We start from the raw sequence: 20,226 nt of genomic DNA on the forward strand, positions 1-20,226 counted from the left end.
TAAAAAATCTCTGAACATTGTTGTACCATCTCCTATCTATAAGTTAGACCTGGACTTCTTCCTTACCTGCTTCACTTGGAATCGTGGTGACATCTGGATTTTTTAGGGGGGCAGTGGTCACCTCTGTGAATGAGCAATTTCAAGTAGTTGAAACCTTGGATCTAATCCATAACTTTAATGATAAATAACCAACCACACATTCTAAAATATTCAAATTAAAGCAATGGATCTGTGATGTTTTACGATAAACAAAAATTTGTTTCTCTGAAAGTTGATGCAGTATGTATTATCTGAAGCTAAGCTGGAAAACATAATCTGGAAATTGAAATAAAAGTTAATATCTGAAGCTTTAATGTGGACTTCTTCTTTACCTGCTTCGCTTGTTGTTGTCGTGGTAAACACTGGGTTTGAAGGAGCAGTGGTAGTAATAATGTCCTCAACTGAAATATTAATATGTAATGTAGATATGAAATTAAGAATTTTATGCAGATAGAAACAAGGAAGTATCCCACAGTTTTACTGATAAATAAACAAACTCATACTTCAGAAGTTTCAAGGTAAAACAAATTATTTATAATATAATTACATGAAAAGATTCTCAGAAGAATGAAACAACATTTTCATATCTGAAAGTTATAGATGGAGTTAGTCCTTACCTGATTCACTTGGTGCTGTTGTTGTGGTGGTGGTGGTGTCCACTGGATTTGAGGGAGCAGTGGTAGTAATAACATCCTCAACTGAAATATAAGTACATCAAGTACATTTCTGATTAAAAATCCTAATCAGATGGAATCATGTAAGTAGCTCACAATTTTACTGATAAGTAATCAACCTCATATTTTGAAACATTCTAGGTAAAGCAAATACCTCTAATATTATTACATTTAAAAAAATCTCTAAATATTGTTGCAGCATCTCCTATCTATAAGTTAGACCTGGACTTCTTCCTTACCTGCGTCACTTGGGATCGTGGTGACGACTGGATTTTTTAGGGGGGCAGTAGTCACATCTGTGAATGAGCAATTTCAATTAGTTGAAACCATGGAACTAATCCATAAATTTAATGATAAATAACCAACCACACATTCTAAAATATTCAAATTAAAGCAATGGATCTGTGTTGTTTTACGATAAACAAAAATTTGTTTTTCTGAAAGTTGATGCAGTATGTATTATCTGAAGCTAAGCTGGAAAACATAATCTGGAAATTGAAATAAAAGTTAATATCTGAAGCTTTAATGTGGACTTCTTCTTTACCTGCTTCGCTTGTTGTTGTCGTGGTAAACACTGGGTTTGAAGGAGCAGTGGTAGTAATAATGTCCTCAACTGAAATATTAATATGTAATGTAGATATGAAATTAAGAATTTTATGCAGATAGAAACAAGGAAGTATCCCACAGTTTTACTGATAAATAAACAAACTCATACTTCAGAAGTTTCAAGGTAAAACAAATTATTTATAAAATAATTACATCAAAAGATTCTCAAAAAAATGAAACAACATTTTCATATCTGAATGTTATAGATGGAGTTAGTCCTTACCTGTTTCACTTGGTGTTGTCGTTGTGGTGGTGGTGGTGTCCACTGGATTTGAGGGAGCAGTGGTAGTAATAACATCCTCAACTGAAATATAAGTACATCAAGTACATTTCTGATTAAAACTCCTAAGCAGATGGAATCGTGGAAGTAGCTCACAATTTTACTGATAAGTAATCAAGCGCATATTTTGAAACATTCTAGGTAAAGCAAATACCTCTAATATTATTACATTTAAAAAAATCTCTAAATATTGTTGTACCATCTCCTATCTATAAGTTAGACCTGGACTTCTTCCTTACCTGCTTCACTTGGGATCGTGGTGACGACTGGATTTTTTAGGGGGGCAGTAGTCACATCTGTGAATGAGCAATTTCAATTAGTTGAAACCATGGAACTAATCCATAAATTTAATGATAAATAACCAACCACACATTCTATAAGATTCAAATCAAAGCAATGGATCTGTATTGCATTATGATAAATAAAACCTTTTTCTCTGAAAGCTGAAGCAATATGTAATATCTGAAGCTAAGCTGGAAAACATCATCTGGAAATTGAAATAAAAGTTAATATCTGAAGCTTTAAGGTGGACTTCTTCTTTACCTGCTTCGCTTGTTGTTGTCGTGGTAAACACTGGGTTTGAAGGAGCAGTGGTAGTAATAATGTCCTCAACTGAAATATTAATATGTAATGTACAATTGAAATTAAGAATTTTATTCATATAGAAACATGGAAGTATCCCACAGTTTTACTGATAAATAAACAAACTCATACTTCAGAAGTTTCAAGGTAAAACAAATTATTTATAAAATAATTAAATCAAAAGATTCTCAAAAAAATGAAACAACATTTTCATATCTGAAAGTTATAGATGGAGTTAGTCCTTACCTGTTTCACTTGGTGTTGTTGTTGTGGTGGTGGTGGTGGTGGTGTCCACTGGATTTGAGGGAGCAGTAGTAGTAATAACATCCTCAACTGAAATATAAGTACATCAAGTACATTTCTGATTAAAAATCCTAATCAGATGGAATCATGGAAGTAGCTCACAATTTTACTGATAAGTAATCAACCTCATATTTTGAAACATTCTAGGTAAAGCAAATACCTCTAATATTATTACATTTAAAAATCTCTGAACATTGTTGTACCATCTCCTATCTATAAGTTAGACCTGGACTTCTTCCTTACCTGCTTCACTTGGAATCGTGGTGACATCTGGATTTTTTAGGGGGGCAGTGGTCACCTCTGTGAATGAGCAATTTCAAGTAGTTGAAACCTTGGATCTAATCCATAACTTTAATGATAAATAACCAACCACACATTCTAAAATATTCAAATTAAAGCAATGGATCTGTGTTGTTTTACGATAAACAAAAATTTGTTTCTCTGAAAGTTGATGCAGTATGTATTATCTGAAGCTAAGCTGGAAAACATAATCTGGAAATTGAAATAAAAGTTAATATCTGAAGCTTTAATGTGGACTTCTTCTTTACCTGCTTCGCTTGTTGTTGTCGTGGTAAACACTGGGTTTGAAGGAGCAGTGGTAGTAATAATGTCCTCAACTGAAATATTAATATGTAATGTAGATATGAAATTAAGAATTTTATGCAGATAGAAACAAGGAAGTATCCCACAGTTTTACTGATAAATAAACAAACTCATACTTCAGAAGTTTCAAGGTAAAACAAATTATTTATAATATAATTACATGAAAAGATTCTCAGAAGAATGAAACAACATTTTCATATCTGAATGTTATAGATGGAGTTAGTCCTTACCTGATTCACTTGGTGCTGTTGTTGTGGTGGTGGTGGTGTCCACTGGATTTGAGGGAGCAGTGGTAGTAATAATATTCTCAACTGAAATATAAGTACATCAAGTACATTTCTGATTAAAAATCCTAATCAGATGGAATCATGTAAGTAGCTCACAATTTTACTGATAAGTAATCAACCTCATATTTTGAAACATTCTAGGTAAAGCAAATACCTCTAATATTATTACATTTAAAAAAATCTCTAAATATTGTTGCAGCATCTCCTATCTATAAGTTAGACCTGGACTTCTTCCTTACCTGCTTCACTTGGGATCGTGGTGACGACTGGATTTTTTAGGGTGGCAGTAGTCACATCTGTGAATGAGCAATTTCAATTAGTTGAAACCATGGAACTAATCCATAAATTTAATGATAAATAACCAACCACACATTCTAAAATATTCAAATTAAAGCAATGGATCTGTGTTGTTTTACGATAAACAAAAATTTGTTTCTCTGAAAGTTGATGCAGTATGTATTATCTGAAGCTAAGCTGGAAAACATAATCTGGAAATTGAAATAAAAGTTAATATCTGAAGCTTTAATGTGGACTTCTTCTTTACCTGCTTCGCTTGTTGTTGTCGTGGTAAACACTGGGTTTGAAGGAGCAGTGGTAGTAATAATGTCCTCAACTGAAATATTAATATGTAATGTAGATATGAAATTAAGAATTTTATGCAGATAGAAACAAGGAAGTATCCCACAGTTTTACTGATAAATAAACAAACTCATACTTCAGAAGTTTCAAGGTAAAACAAATTATTTATAATATAATTACATGAAAAGATTCTCAGAAGAATGAAACAACATTTTCATATCTGAATGTTATAGATGGAGTTAGTCCTTACCTGATTCACTTGGTGCTGTTGTTGTGGTGGTGGTGGTGTCCACTGGATTTGAGGGAGCAGTGGTAGTAATAATATTCTCAACTGAAATATAAGTACATCAAGTACATTTCTGTTTAAACATCCTAATCAGATGGAATCATGTAAGTAGCTCACAATTTTACTGATAAGTAATCAACCTCATATTTTGAAACATTCTAGGTAAAGCAAATACCTCTAATATTATTACATTTAAAAAAATCTCTAAATATTGTTGCAGCATCTCCTATCTATAAGTTAGACCTGGACTTCTTCCTTACCTGCTTCACTTGGGATCGTGGTGACGACTGGATTTTTTAGGGGGGCAGTAGTCACATCTGTGAATGAGCAATTTCAATTAGTTGAAACCATGGAACTAATCCATAAATTTAATGATAAATAACCAACCACACATTCTATAAGATTCAAATCAAAGCAATGGATCTGTATTGTATTATGATAAATAAAAACATTTTTCTCTGAAAGCTGAAGCAATATGTATTATCTGAAGCTGGGCTGGAAAACATAATCTGGAAATTGAAATAAAAGTTAATATCTGAAGCTTTAATGTGGACTTCTTCTTTACCTGCTTCGCTTGTTGTTGTCGTGGTAAACACTGGGTTTGAAGGAGCAGTGGTAGTAATAATGTCCTCAACTGAAATATTAATATGTAATGTACAATTGAAATTAAGAATTTTATTCATATAGAAACATGGAAGTATCCCACAGTTTTACTGATAAATAAACAAACTCATACTTCAGAAGTTTCAAGGTAAAACAAATTATTTATAAAATAATTAAATCAAAAGATTCTCAAAAAAATGAAACAACATTTTCATATCTGAAAGTTATAGATGGAGTTAGTCCTTACCTGTTTCACTTGGTGTTGTTGTTGTGGTGGTGGTGGTGGTGGTGTCCACTGGATTTGAGGGAGCAGTAGTAGTAATAACATCCTCAACTGAAATATAAGTACATCAAGTACATTTCTGATTAAAAATCCTAATCAGATGGAATCATGGAAGTAGCTCACAATTTTACTGATAAGTAATCAACCTCATATTTTGAAACATTCTAGGTAAAGCAAATACCTCTAATATTATTACATTAAAAAATCTCTGAACATTGTTGTACCATCTCCTATCTATAAGTTAGACCTGGACTTCTTCCTTACCTGCTTCACTTGGAATCGTGGTGACATCTGGATTTTTTAGGGGGGCAGTGGTCACCTCTGTGAATGAGCAATTTCAAGTAGTTGAAACCTTGGATCTAATCCATAACTTTAATGATAAATAACCAACCACACATTCTAAAATATTCAAATTAAAGCAATGGATCTGTGTTGTTTTACGATAAACAAAAATTTGTTTCTCTGAAAGTTGATGCAGTATGTATTATCTGAAGCTAAGCTGGAAAACATAATCTGGAAATTGAAATAAAAGTTAATATCTGAAGCTTTAATGTGGACTTCTTCTTTACCTGCTTCGCTTGTTGTTGTCGTGGTAAACACTGGGTTTGAAGGAGCAGTGGTAGTAATAATGTCCTCAACTGAAATATTAATATGTAATGTAGATATGAAATTAAGAATTTTATGCAGATAGAAACAAGGAAGTATCCCACAGTTTTACTGATAAATAAACAAACTCATACTTCAGAAGTTTCAAGGTAAAACAAATTATTTATAATATAATTACATGAAAAGATTCTCAGAAGAATGAAACAACATTTTCATATCTGAATGTTATAGATGGAGTTAGTCCTTACCTGATTCACTTGGTGCTGTTGTTGTGGTGGTGGTGGTGTCCACTGGATTTGAGGGAGCAGTGGTAGTAATAATATTCTCAACTGAAATATAAGTACATCAAGTACATTTCTGATTAAAAATCCTAATCAGATGGAATCATGTAAGTAGCTCACAATTTTACTGATAAGTAATCAACCTCATATTTTGAAACATTCTAGGTAAAGCAAATACCTCTAATATTATTACATTTAAAAAAATCTCTAAATATTGTTGCAGCATCTCCTATCTGTAAGTTAGACCTGGACTTCTTCCTTACCTGCTTCACTTGGGATCATGGTGACGACTGGATTTTTTAGGGGGGCAGTAGTCACATCTGTGAATGAGCCATTTCAAGTAGTTGAAACCATGGATCTAATCCATAGCTTCAATGATATATAACCAACAACATATTCTACAAGATTAAAATCAAAGCAATGGATCTGTATTGTATGACAATAAACAAAAACTTGTTTCTCTGAAAGTTGAAGCAATATGTAATATCTGAAGCTAAGCTGGAAAACATCATCTGGAAATTGAAATAAAAGTTAATATCTGAAACTTTAAGGTGGATTTCTTCTTTACCTGCTTCGCTTGTTGTTGTCGTGGTAAACACTGGGTTTGAAAGACCAGTGGTAGTAATAATGTCCTCAACTGAAATATTAATATGTAATGTAGATTTGAAATTAACAATTTTATGCACATAGAAACATGGAAGTATCCCATGGTTTTACTGATAAATAACCAAACTCATACTTCAGAAGTTTCAAGGTAAAAATATATTATTTATAACATAATTACATGAAAAGATTCTCAGAATACTGAAAAAACATTTTCATATCTTAAAGTTTTAGATGGAGTTAGTCCTTACCTGTTTCACTTGGTGTTGTTGTTGTGGTGTTGGTGGTGGTGGTGGTGGTGTCCACTGGATTTGAGGGAGCAGTAGTAGTAATAATATACTCAACTGAAATATAAGTACATCAAGTACATTTCTGATTAAAAATCCTAATCAGATGGAATCATGGAAGTAGCTCACAATTTTACTGATAAGTAATCAACCTCATATTTTGAAACATTCTAGGTAAAGCAAATACCTCTAATATTATTACATTAAAAAATCTCTGAATATTGTTGTACCATCTCCTATCTATGAGTTAAACCTGGAATTCTTCCTTACCTGCTTCACTTGGGATCGTGGTGACGACTGGATTTTTTAGGGGGGCAGTGGTCACATCTGTGAATGAGCAATTTCAATTAGTTGAAACCATGGAAGTAATCCATAAATTTAATGATAAATAACCAACCACACATTCTACAAGATTCAAATCAAAGCAATGGATCTGTATTGTATTATGATAAATAAAAACATTTTTCTCTGAAAGTTGAAGCAATATCTAATATCTGAAGCTAAGCTGGAAAACATCATCTGGAAATTGAAATAAACGTTAATATCTGAAGCTTTAAGGTGGACTTCTTCTTTACCTGCTTCGCTTGTTGTTGTCATGGTAACCACTGGGTTTGAAGGAGCAGTGGTAGTAATAATGTCCTCAACTGAAATATTAATATGTAATGTAGATATGAAATTAAGAATTTTATGCAGATAGAAACAAGGAAGTATCCCACAGTTTTACTGATAAATAAACAAACTCATACTTCAGAAGTTTCAAGGTAAAACAAATTATTTAAAATATAATTACATGAAAAGATTCTCAAAATAATGAAACAACATTTTCATATCTGAAAGTTATAGATGGAGTTAGTCCTTACCTGTTTCACTTGGTGCTGTTGTTGTGGTGGTGGTGGTGGTGGTGTCCACTGGATTTGAGGGAGCAGTAGTAGTAATAACATCCTCAACTGAAATATAAGTACATCAAGTACATTTCTGATTAAAAATCCTAATCAGATGGAATCATGGAAGTAGCTCACAATTTTACTGATAAGTAATCAACCTCATATTTTGAAACATTCTAGGTAAAGCAATTACCTCTAATATTATTACAATAAAAAATCTCTGAACATTGTTGTACCATCTCCTATCTATAAGTTAGACCTGGACTTCTTCCTTACCTGCTTCACTTGGGATCGTGGTGACGACTGGATTTTTTAGGGGGGCAGTAGTCACATCTGTGAATGAGCAATTTCAAGTAGTTGAAACCATGGATGTAATCCATAGCTTTAATGATAAATAACCAACCACACATTCTAAAACATTCAAATTAAAGCAATGGATCTGTGTTGTTTTACGATAAACAAAAATTTGTTTCTCTGAAAGTTGATGCAATATGTATTATCTGAAGCTAAGCTGGAAAACATAATCTGGAAATTGAAATAAAAGTTAATATCTGAAGCTTTAATGTGGACTTCTTCTTTACCTGCTTCGCTTGTTGTTGTCGTGGTAAACACTGGGTTTGAAGGAGCAGTGGTAGTAATAATGTGCTCAACTGAAATATAAGTACATCAAGTACATTTCTGATTAAAAATCCTAAGCAGGTGGAAACATGGAAGTAGCTCACAATTTTACTGATAAGTAATCAACCTCATATTTTGAAACATTCTAGGTAAATACCTCTAATATTATTACATTAAAAAATCTCTGAATATTGTTGTACCTTCTCCTATCTATAAGTTAGACCTGGACTTCTTGCTTACCTGCTTCACTTGGGATCATGGTGACGACTGGATTTTTTAGGGGGGCAGTGGTCACACTTGTGAATGAGCAATTTTAAGTAGTTGATACTATGGAACTAATCTACAAATTTAATGATTAAATAACCAACCAAACGTTCTACATGATTCAAATCAAAGCAATGGATCTGTATTGTATTGCGATAAACAAAATCTTTTTTCTCTGTAAGTTGAAGCAATATGTAATATCTGAAGCTAAGCTGGTAAAACATCATTTGTAAATTGAAATAAAAGTTCATATGTGAAGCTTTAAAGTGGACTTCTTCTTTACCTGCTTCACTTGTTGTCGTGGCAACAACTGGTTTTGAAGGAGCAGTGGTAGTAATAATGTCCTCAACTGAAACATTAATATGTAATGTGGATTTGAAATTAAGAATTTTATGCAATTAGAATCATGGAAGTATCCCACAGTTTTACTGATTAATAATCAAACTCATATTTCAGAAGAAAAAAGATTCATAACATAATTACATGAAAAGATTCTCAGAGTAATGAAACAACATTTTCATACCTTAAAGTTAGTCCTTACCTGCTTCACTTGTTGATGTTGTTGTTGTTGTTGCTGTTGTGGTGGTGGTGGTGGTGGTGGTCGTGGTGGTGGTGTCCACTGGATTTGAGGGAGCAGTGGTAGTATTAATGTCCTCAACTGAAATATAAGTACATCAAGTACATTTCAAATTAAAAATCCTAAGCAGATGGAATCATGGGAGTTATTCACAATTTACTGATAAATGTCAAGATAAAGAAAGTAGCTTTAATACGTTTATACCAAAAGAAATTCAGAATATTGTAGTACCATCTCCTATTTATAAGTTAGACTTCTTCCTTACCTGTTTCACCTTGGGAAAATTGTTTGCGTTCTCCACTATCCTGTAGCAAGCATGCTTATTTACCAAACTGGACTTGCATAGGGAAGGGCGATAAATGGAAGACCACGTTCATTGTTCCTTCTTGGGACTATGATGACTGTCATGTCATTTGGACTGGTGAATGCTCCTGCCATCTTTCTTTGGTTGATTAACTTAGTGTTGAGAGAGGCACTAGACCACTACACATATATCTACCTTATTGATATCTTTAGAGCTGCTCTTTCCAGGGGCGTGTTGGACATGTCAGGTGAACCATCCAACCATGTCTGGAGAATAACTTGTATGTTATGTTGTTGCCGGATGGAGAGGAGGCAGTCAGTGCGGAGGTTGCAGATAAGGGTGCAGGTGCGTTCTCACTGATTGTGGAGGAGTCTACTATCAGTGCGGTACCACCTAGTACAGGATCCAAATTTTCTGATCCTCTGATAGCAGTGCGCCTTAAAGAGTTGGATTTGGAGACACGACGGCAAGAGTTTGAGATACAGTTACTTAAGGTGAGGGCTCTAGAGATTGAAGCTGAGAAGACTCTGAGGTTATACCAGTTGCAGACTGGACCTTCAGGTGCAAGCACTGCAAGTGGTGACCCTCTGCCACTACAGCTGGGTGCTTCTTCAGAGTCTACTGAAAGGAGAGCTTCTGGTCCATTCTTCCTGGCCCTACTTCTACTCCTTCTGGCCCTGCTTCCATGCCTTCTACTCTGTTTATTCCTTTGCCAGCTGCTGCTAATTCTTCTGTGACTTCACCAGAACTGGTTGCTGCATTTGATGTAGGTAAGCATATTAAGGTAGTACCTCAATTTAGAGAATCAGATGTGGATTCTTATTTCCCTGATTTTGAACAAATTGCCTCTGTTGGAAGCCTGGCCTCTGTTGCAATGCAAGCTGGAGGGAAAAGCTCAAGAGGTATGTGCAGCATTATCTTTAGGTCAGAGTTTGGATTATGAGGTGGTGAAAAGCAGTATTTTACATGCATATGAGCTTGTGCCTAAAGCTTACCGGCAAAACTTTAGAATGAATGGGAAAACTGCCAGCCAGACATATGTGGAGTCTGCGTGTGAGAAAAGGACTTTATTTAAAAAGTGGTGTAGTGCCTCTAAGCTACTAGTTTTGAACAGTTACAGGAACTCATTTTATTGGAGGATTTTAAAAATTCTGTTCATGAAAATATTGTGGATCATTTAAATGAGAAGAAAGTTCTTTCTCTTGCAGATGTAGCGGTGTATGGAGATGAGTTTGTGTTTTTACATCGCCAGTACGGTCTGACCGTGTGGTAGGAAGAGATTGCACCTTAACACATGCTGTGTTTGTTGCTCCAGTAAAATGTGAGGTACCACTTAATGTTCCAAAAGGGTTATCATGCTGGTGAGACATGTTTGTTTTTATTGTTGTAAACCTGGACATTTTATCGCAGATTGTAAAGCTTGGCAAAAGAAAAGAAACAAACAGCATATGAAAAGTGTGGGTCTAGCACAATCTGATGCCATGTTGTCTTTACAAAGTTTCAAATCTTGCCTTGATGAAGGGTATAAGCCTTTTTTATTGGATGGGTGGGTTTCAAGCATAGATCAGGACCATGATTTGCAACCTGTTAAAATATTACGAGATACTGTGGCTGCTCAGTCATTTATTTTGGAAAATGTGTTGCCATTCTCAGAAAAGACGTTTTGTGAGTCTTCTGTTTTAGTACAGGGCATTGAATTTGAAGTCTAGTTTAGTTACAGGTCTTGTAAAGGTTGCAGTGCGAGATGAGTTGCCAGTTGCAGGTGTCTCCCTCATTCTTGGGAATGATTTGGCTGGAGGAAAAGTGTTTCCTTTGCCAGAAGTGAGTGTGATGCCTGAAACTGATGACATAGACCCAAAGTTTTTATTATTGTTCCCTTGTTGTGTGGTAACACGGGCTCAAGCCTGTATAATTCCAGAGGTACCCCTTTTAGGGACATTTATGGCACCTCAAGGTTCATCAGTTGTGAAGGAGACAAACGCAAGTGGTGACTCAAAATTCTTTGGGGAAATGATTAAGACGGGGTTAAAAATTGGGAGAAAGCAGTTGATTGAAGCTCAGTAGGGTCTTTAGCCTTGTGTTCTACTAAAACTGTTCCGTAGGGGGATATAAATAAATCAGCTGTTGCTTATGATGTGAGTGATGGAGTTTTAAAGCGAAAGTGGACACCTACAGGAACCTCTGATTTGGGTTGGAACACTATCCATCAGATCGTTATTCCAGAGGCTTATAGATGTCCTGTTTTGAGCCTAGCACATGAAAATGCATTTTCTGGGAATTTAGTGGTTACTAAGACTTATGATCATATTTTGAGACATTTCTTTTGGCCGGGACTCAATAGTGATGTTTCAAATTTCTGTCATTCTTGTCACGTATGCCAACTTGTAGGTAAACCTAAAAATTCCATCAGCTCCCCTTCATCCAATACCGGTTATGGGGGAGCCTTTTGAGAAAATCATTCTGGATTGTGTGGGTCCATTGCCAAGGACAAAGGCAGGACATGAATATTTGTTGACAATGATGTGTTCTGCTACTCATTATCCTGAGGCCATTCCCTTACATACCATCAGCTCTAAGGCAGTGGTCAAAGCTTTGGTGAAATTCTGCTCTACATTTGGGTTGCCCAAGGTTATTCAAACAGATCAGGGTTCCAATTTCATCTCTAAGATTTTTTCTCATTAATGAGATGTCAATTAAACATCAAGTAGCTAGTGCTTATCACCCGGAATCACAAGGGGCATTAGAGCGGTTTCATCAAACATTAAAATCTATGCTGTGCAAATATTGCTTTGAATCAGAATGTAATTGGGATGAGGGAGTCCCTTTTCTTTTGTTTGCTCTACCGGAGGTTGTTCAGGAATCTCTTGGATTTAGTCCTGCACAGTTGGTGTTTGCACATACAGTTCGGGGACCACTTAGAATGCTCCATGGGCAACTGAGTGCTGAGCAGTTGTCAGAGAAACGCAATGTGTTGGAGTATGTGAGTGCGTTTCGTGAACGTCTGCATAACGCCTGTAAAGCTGCCATGGCTTCATTAACCGCTGCAAGGTATCATGAATTTCTCCTTGGGGATAAAGTTCTAGTGTTCCAGCCCATCTCTGGATCAGCCTTACAGGCTAAATTTTCTGGTCCATATGTAATTGAATCCAAACTTAGTGAAACAGATTATGTGGTTAAAACTCCCGACCGGAAAAGGAAAAGTCGCATCTGCCATATTAATATGCTAAAGGCCAATGTATGTCGTGGTCCTGTGGGATGCTGTGATGTGTTGCCTACTGTTAAAACTTCCACTGTTGCTGTTCTCCCGCTTGTGTATAACCCTGAAGAAGATGGGTTATAATAACATTGCGTAGTGTACCTGTTGTGCCTGCACGTTTATCCAATTCAGAGATTTTAGCTGATTTTTAAAATTTGCTACATCTGCTAAAATTTCTGCTATTTTGGACTTTCCTGCCCTCACTAACCGGCGTGAGTTAAGGAGATTTTTAGGAATGGCTGGTATTTACCGTGCATTTTGTAGAAACTTTTCTAGTCTAGTGTCTCCTCTTACTGACCTGCTTCAAAAGGGTTAGCTATTTGTGTGGTCTCCAGAGTGTAAATAAGCTTTTGACTCCGTCAAAGCTGTTTTGTGTAGCTCTCCAGTCCTTACTGCACCAAATTGAGGTACCATTTAAGCTTGAAGTAGATGCAAGTAGGACAGGTGCAGGGGCTGTGTTGCTACAGGAAGACCACCAAGGCATTGACCATCCTGTTCGTTATATTTAAAAAAAAATTCAACAAACATCAGTTACACTACAGTACTATTGAAAAGGAAACGTTAGCTCTCTTGTTGGCTTCACAACATTTTGAAGTTTGTTGGATCAAGTTCGGATCCGATAGTAGTTTACACTGATCATAACCCACTGGTCTTTCTTAATCGAATGAGCAATCATAATCAATGTCTTTTGAGAGGGTCATTGTTGGTACAATCTTTCCCTCTAGAGATACATCATAAAAAGGGAAGTGAAAATATTGTTGCTTATGCTTTGTCACGTGTTTAATTTTATACAGTTTCAAACATATTGTTTGATTCTGTAGGGAGGGGGTGTTACATCTAGTGACTTATTTGTGTGTTTTGTGTTTCTCTACTCTCTCAGTAAATGCCTCAGGTGCTGCTGCTGGAACAGTGCTCTGGTTGGCTGACAGGATTAAGGTGGAACAGATATAAAGCCAGTTTCCAAAAGCCAGTTTCAGTAACCAAGGATCAGAATGCCAGGGCCCCCAACCCCGACCGCCACCCGATCCACAATGCACCAGACCCGGATTACTACCTCTCCCACAGGTGGTGGGCCTATGGGACAGTGGACCCATGTATCTCCTTCAGGCTAAGCCTGGCCGGACCCCATAGGTGAAAGTCCAGCCACCAGGCGCTCGCCAAGGAGCCCCTCCCCCAGGCCTGGCTCCAGGGTGAGGCCCCGGTAACCCTGCTCCAGGCAAGGGAGGCTGTGTCCACGATCTTATCTTTTTCATCCGTGTCTTTATGGATCACTCTTTGTCTGGCCCATCACCTAGGACCAATTTGCCTTGGGAGACCCTACCAGGGGCTATTGCCCCCAACAACATAGCTCCTAGGCTCATGCAGGCACGCAAACCCCTCCACCACGTTAAGGTGGTGATCCAAGGAGGAGCGGTGGTGTAGTGTGGTGAAGAGAGAGCTGAGCAGAAAAGCAAAGCTCTCGATTTACGGTTCAATCTACGTCCCAACCCTCACCTATGGCCATGAGCTTTGGGTAGTGACCGAAAGAACGAGATCGCGGGTACAAGCGGCTGAAATTAGTTTTCTCCGCAGGATGTCTGGACTCTCCCTTAGAGACAGGTTTAGGAGCTCGGACATCCGGGAGAGACTTGGAGTGGAGTCGCTGCTCCTCCACGTCGAGAGGAGCCAGTTGAGGTGGTTCGGGCATCTGGTTCGGATGCCTCCTGGACGCCTTCCTGGAGAGGTGTTCCGGGCATGTCCAACAGGGAGGAGACCCCGGGACAGACCAAGAACATGCTGGAGAGACTACATGTCTCGACTGGCCTGGGAACGCCTCGGTATACCCCTGGAGGAGCTGGAGTCAGTGGCTGGGGAGAGGGAGGTCTGGTTACTTTGCTCCGACTGCTTCCCCCGCGACCCGGACCCAGATAAGCGGTGGATAATGGATGGATGGATGGAGATATAAAGCCCTGGTGGTTGACTGAAAGAAGCTCCTCCTCTTCCTCCTTACCATTGCTTCTTCCTGCCAGACTAAGGATTGTGTGTGTATGTTGACATTGTCAACATACATTGTGCTATTGTGTGTGATTCAGCTACCTAATGTAGTGTTAACTCAGTAGTTAACCTACTAAATTGGAAGCTGTAGGGGGTGTAGCCTTGTTTATTTCCTTAAAGGGGTTGAATTGTTTCTGTTTATGTTAGGGAGGTAGGTTATGTTTTTGTATTTTCTTTCTTAATTTTTTTAGGTTAGGTAAGTTATATATGTTGGGTGGAAAGGGGTTTTGATTATTTTGGGCCTAGATCACTCCTGACGCTTTGCTTCCATTATAGCCTTACAGTCAATAAAACATCTGGAGACTGAAGTCTTGTGACATTGTGTGGTTTTCTTGGTCTGGTGGGATTGAAGTGGGACGATTTGGGAGACATTTTTTTAAAATTATTATTATTATTTATGTTGCAGCTTACCTAGACAGGCTGTAACACTAGGACACGAGTGTCTTCTCAGATAATTTTTGGTGGCCTTGGATGCAGAAGGATATCTGAGCCTTTATTGCTTCTTGTGAGGTGTGCTCAAGAAAAATTGTATACAGATTACATCCTCAGGGTTTTCTCCATCCAATACCCATTCCCATTCAGCCATGGTCCCACACCTCTCTGGACTTTATAACAGGTGTGTCTCCATCCAAGGTCAACACAGTGATCCTAGTCATTGTAGATAGCTTTTTCAAGGCTTGTAGGTTGTGGCCTTGCCCAAACTACCCTCTCCCAAGTAGACTTCTGATGACTTATTACATCTTGTGGTCAAGGCACATGGGATGCCTAGTGATTTGGTATCAGATCGGGGCCCTCAGTAAATCGCCAGGCACTGGAAAACCTTCTGTCAGCTCATGGGTGCCATGGTAAGCCTATTATCGGGGCTATCTGGCATAGAGGCATCTGGCATAGAGTTCAATGGCCAAATGAAAGGGTCAACCAGGATCTGGGTTGGACACTGTGGTGCCTGACATCTTCAAAACCCTCTTCATGGTCAGAAAAGTTGTTAGGGGCTGAATATGCTTATAACGCTCTCTGTCCAGTGTATATGATCGCAGAATGAGGGGACAAACCCAGTATGTAGTATACTGGGAAGGCTACATCTCTGAAGAGCGCTCATGGCTTCCAGCACATTTTGGATAAAAATCTTACCCAAGAGTTAGTGTTTTATTTGGTGTCTCCTTGTTTGAAATGTCGTTCCCTTTGCTTTAGGAAGTGTGGCTTAGTAATAACAGTTTCTGGTTCAAATCTAGCTCATGGTGACACAATCACAGTGTACACAGTGTAACACTCATCAGAAGTATTTACTTTGTTTCTATGTTAGAGCACATTATATATAAAATATTTGGACTTCAACTATTTCAGCAAGCCACTTTCCTTTGGTTTACTCTGCACTTGGATTCTCCAAACACCCATTCCTGGTGAACCAATCCATAACTTTGATAAATAACCAACCTCACATTCTAGAAGATTCAAATCATAATAAATGATAAACACATTTTTCCTTAGAACCTTAAACATTTCATATCTGAAGCTTTAAGTTGGAGTTCATCCTTACCTGCTTTACTTGTTGGTGTTTTTGTGGTGGTGGTGACCACTGGGTTTGATGGAGCAGTGGTATTGTTCCCACCTAATATATAAGTATATCAAGTAGATAGGAAATTAATCATTTTAAGCAGATGGCATTATGGAAGTAACCCACAACTTTATTGATAAATAACCTAGCTCCGATTTTAGAACTTTAAAGGTAAAGAAAGATTTTCAAAGTTGCTACTTATTTTTTTTTTTTTTTTTTCTTCTTTTTTTACAATTTTAACTTTCATTTAATATCTTAAGCTTTAAGCTGGAGTTCTTCCTTGCCTTCTTCACTACTTGTTGTTGTGGTGACCACTGGATTTGAGGGTGTAGTGGTAAGGATTTTCACACATGAACAATAAGTCATTGAACTTATGGAACCAATCCATAAATTTAATGATAAATAACCAACCTAATATTATAGAAGATTCAAATCAAAGCAATTGATTTTTATTGTATTTAGATAAACACAAAATATCATCTGGAAATTGAAATACCTGAAATTGAATTGAAATTGAATTCAATTGAAATAATTGAAGGTTTAGGCTGAAATTCTTCTTTACCTGCTTCGCTTATTGTGTTGGTGAAAACTGTATTTGAGGGAGAAGTGGTAATGATCTCCCCACCTGAAAAAGAACATGGAATCATGGACATAAACACCATCCTTACTAATAGAGTACATAGGTCAGGTTCTAAATTGTAAGAAATTGAAGATATTAATTTCTTATTAACCATTACCGAAAATAGCATGTATAATACTCCAGCTTCTTCTTTACCTGCTTTATTAGTTGTGGTGGTGAAAATTGGATTTGAGGGAGCAGTGGTAAGGTTTTTCCACCTTAAAATTAATAATTTAGAGTAAACCGAATCATGGAACCAATCCACATTTTCACTGATTAATAAACAAGCTCTGATTTAAGAAGTATACCAAGTGAATTATTTTTAATATTAGGTTATGGAAATATATTCCTTCTGTAGTAACATTACAAATAACATTTGAGAGTGCTAATGATGTTCACACCTAGCGATGAATAATGTGATGTAGTGGCAATTATAGAACCCATTCATACCTTTGATGACAAATAACCAAGCTCACATTCTAGAATATTAAATTTATATATTCTATAATATTTCATTTTTTATTGTATTTATTTTCACTGTATATTGAAGGAATGTTTAACATCTGAAAGCTGAAGCTGGAGTTCTTCCCTACCGGATTCACTTGTTGTGGTGGTGACAACTGGATTTGAGGCAGCAGTAGTAATGATGTTCCCACCTAAAATGTAATAATTACATGTTAACTGAATCATGTAAGTTAACCATTCCTTTACTGATTTCTAAAAAGCTACAAATTATGAAGTTTAAAATTGAAGCAATGATTTTTAACAATATTAGATTAATTTTTTTTTTGGCAATTGGAGTAATATTTCATATCATATATATGTTTAAGTTAGAGTTGCTCCCCACCTGCCTCACTTTTTGTGGTGACAACTGAATTTGTGGGAGCAGTGTTAATGATGTTCTCACCTGAAAATGAATGTTTTCAAGTTTCAGAAATACATTTTCATGAATCAATACTGAAAACAAAAGGTTTTAATAGAATTTCAAAATGTTGTATTTGCATGGGGTGGCACGGTGGCTCAGCAGGCAGGCCTGGAGGTTGTGGGTTTGATTCCCGCTCCGGGTGACTGTCTGTGAGGAGTTGGTGCGTTCTCCCCGTGTCCATGTGGGTTTCCTCCGGGTGCTCCGGTTTCCTCCCACAGTCCAAAAACACACGTTGGTAGGTGGATTGGCGACTCAAAAGTGTCCGTAGGTGTGAGTGAATGTGTGTGTGGCTGTGTTGCCCTGTGAAGGACTGGCGCCCCCTCCAGGGTGTATTCCCGCCTTGCGCCCAATGATTCCAGATAGACTCTGGACCCACCGCGAACTGGATAAGCAGTTACAGATAATGAATGAATTAATGTATTTGCATGTTATGCCGAAATAAACCATAACGCTTGAGTTCTTCCCTACCTGCTTCACTTGTTGTTGTGGTGGCAACAGCTGGATTTAAGGGAGCGGTGGTGATGAGGTTCTCACCTGAAAATAATTCATTTCAAGTAGATGGAAGTAATGAATGATTTATTGATAAATAAAAAGATTGGATTTCAGACATCCCCAAATAAAGCAATACTTGTTTGTGTTGTTACATTACACAAAAAGAAATTTATCTGTAATGGTTAATAAAATGTCATATCTGAAACTTGAAATAGGAGTTCATCTCTACCTGCTTCATTTGTTGTAGTGATGACAGCTGGATTTGAGGGAGCTGTGGTAATGATGTTTACATCTGGAAATTAATAATAAATTAGTAACCTTAACACCAGCATTCCTAACACCAGCATTTCTGACAGAGTACCATGGTCAGGTTTCAAGTGGTAAAATTAGGTAAAATTAAGTATTCAAAATATTGTATTATCATTTCATTTATAATACTTAAAGATGTATTTCTTCCCTACCTGCTTCACTGGTGATTAAGGCTGGATTTGAGGGAGCAGTAGTAATGATGTTCTCACCTGAAAATGAATAAGTAGATGGAATCATGGAAATAATACATGTTTTTACTGATAAATATTTAAAAAATTAAAACATTTAATTATCACTTTTTTATCATTATCATTTTATGTATAAGCTGGATTTCTTTTTTACCTGCTTCACTTGTTATCATAGTGACAGCTAGATTTGAGGGAGCAGTAGTAATGATGTTCCCATCTGACAGTTAGACAGAATCATGGATGTAACCCATATATTTACTGATAAATAACCAAACTGAGATTGTAGAATTTTTCTTCTGTACCTGTTTCACTTGTTGTTGTAGTGATTACAACTGGATTTGAGGGAGCTGTAGTAACGATGTTCATATCTGAAAATGAATCATTTCAAGTAGACAGAATCATGGAACCAATCCATATATTTTATGATAAATATTCTCATATTTAATAAGATTAACAAGTTAGTTATTTTTTAATACTATATTTAACATAAATATTTCCCTGGAATTTGATATAACCTTTCATATCTGAAAGTTAAAGCTGGAGCTCTTTCCTACCCGTTTCACTGGTGACTACAGGATTTGAGGGAGCAGTGGTGATGATGTTCTCACCTGAAAATGAATAGCATCATGTAGAGAAAATTATGGCAGCACCTCATGTCTTTTCAAGTTCTTTTATTGATAAATAACCATTAACATATTATTCATGTTACTGATATATAACCAAAGATAAAATTCTTAAATTTTCCAGTTAAACTTTAATTTTTTTTTTTATATTTGTACATTAAATAATATAGTTTTAAAAGAAATTGTAGTAACATTTCATATCTGAAATCTAAAGTAGGAGTTCTTCCCTACCTGCATCACTTGCTGTAGTGGTTAAAACCGGATATGTGGGAGCAGTGGTAATGATGTTCAAACCTTAAAGTGAATAATGTCAAACAGAAGTTATTTTTCATTATATTCACTCCTGTTCGTCTGTTCAAACTCTGTGTATTTCTGTTTAATAAATTCAATGTCTCATTGTGTCTTTCCACCTCTCTTTGTCTCTTCTTGAGAGCCTGACAGAAAATTACAGTAAAATATTTTTTTTAATTTGTATGTTTTGTTTTTATTTTATTTTGTTTTATTTTATCCATTTCTTTATGTTTGGAAATTAGACATACTGGGATAACTTTTTGGTTTTCAAATGTAAATGTAAATTGTCTGTCCAAAATAAATAAAAATGTAACCATATATATATATATATATATATATATATATATATATATATATATATATATATACATAATATGGCAAGCCA

The 20,226-nt window shown here is 36.4% G+C and overlaps 1 protein-coding gene across 1 annotated transcript in view; it reads right to left on the bottom strand.

Annotated features, from left to right (window-relative positions):
• LOC136691409 (mucin-2-like) overlaps window positions 1-20,226 on the bottom strand; it is a 61,247-nt gene that overhangs the window by 28,791 nt on the left and 12,230 nt on the right. The window contains exons 14-38 of the mRNA XM_066663971.1: window positions 19,782-19,844; window positions 19,482-19,535; window positions 19,230-19,295; window positions 19,082-19,144; window positions 18,892-18,948; window positions 18,660-18,722; window positions 18,407-18,472; window positions 17,861-17,920; window positions 17,607-17,669; window positions 16,957-17,019; window positions 16,377-16,448; window positions 9,210-9,326; window positions 8,952-9,017; window positions 7,763-7,849; window positions 7,173-7,229; window positions 6,867-6,959; window positions 5,980-6,060; window positions 5,090-5,176; window positions 4,204-4,284; window positions 3,614-3,670; window positions 3,318-3,398; window positions 2,428-2,514; window positions 1,543-1,623; window positions 953-1,009; window positions 657-737 (exon numbers count right to left, since the gene is read on the bottom strand). Coding sequence (XP_066520068.1) covers window positions 657-737; window positions 953-1,009; window positions 1,543-1,623; window positions 2,428-2,514; window positions 3,318-3,398; window positions 3,614-3,670; window positions 4,204-4,284; window positions 5,090-5,176; window positions 5,980-6,060; window positions 6,867-6,959; window positions 7,173-7,229; window positions 7,763-7,849; window positions 8,952-9,017; window positions 9,210-9,326; window positions 16,377-16,448; window positions 16,957-17,019; window positions 17,607-17,669; window positions 17,861-17,920; window positions 18,407-18,472; window positions 18,660-18,722; window positions 18,892-18,948; window positions 19,082-19,144; window positions 19,230-19,295; window positions 19,482-19,535; window positions 19,782-19,844 — 1,803 coding nt within the window. The remainder of the gene's footprint in view (window positions 1-656; window positions 738-952; window positions 1,010-1,542; window positions 1,624-2,427; window positions 2,515-3,317; window positions 3,399-3,613; window positions 3,671-4,203; window positions 4,285-5,089; window positions 5,177-5,979; window positions 6,061-6,866; window positions 6,960-7,172; window positions 7,230-7,762; window positions 7,850-8,951; window positions 9,018-9,209; window positions 9,327-16,376; window positions 16,449-16,956; window positions 17,020-17,606; window positions 17,670-17,860; window positions 17,921-18,406; window positions 18,473-18,659; window positions 18,723-18,891; window positions 18,949-19,081; window positions 19,145-19,229; window positions 19,296-19,481; window positions 19,536-19,781; window positions 19,845-20,226) is intronic.

This window comes from Hoplias malabaricus, chromosome 3 (assembly GCF_029633855.1).
Source record: "Hoplias malabaricus isolate fHopMal1 chromosome 3, fHopMal1.hap1, whole genome shotgun sequence".
Classification (NCBI taxonomy): Eukaryota; Metazoa; Chordata; class Actinopteri; order Characiformes; family Erythrinidae; genus Hoplias; species Hoplias malabaricus.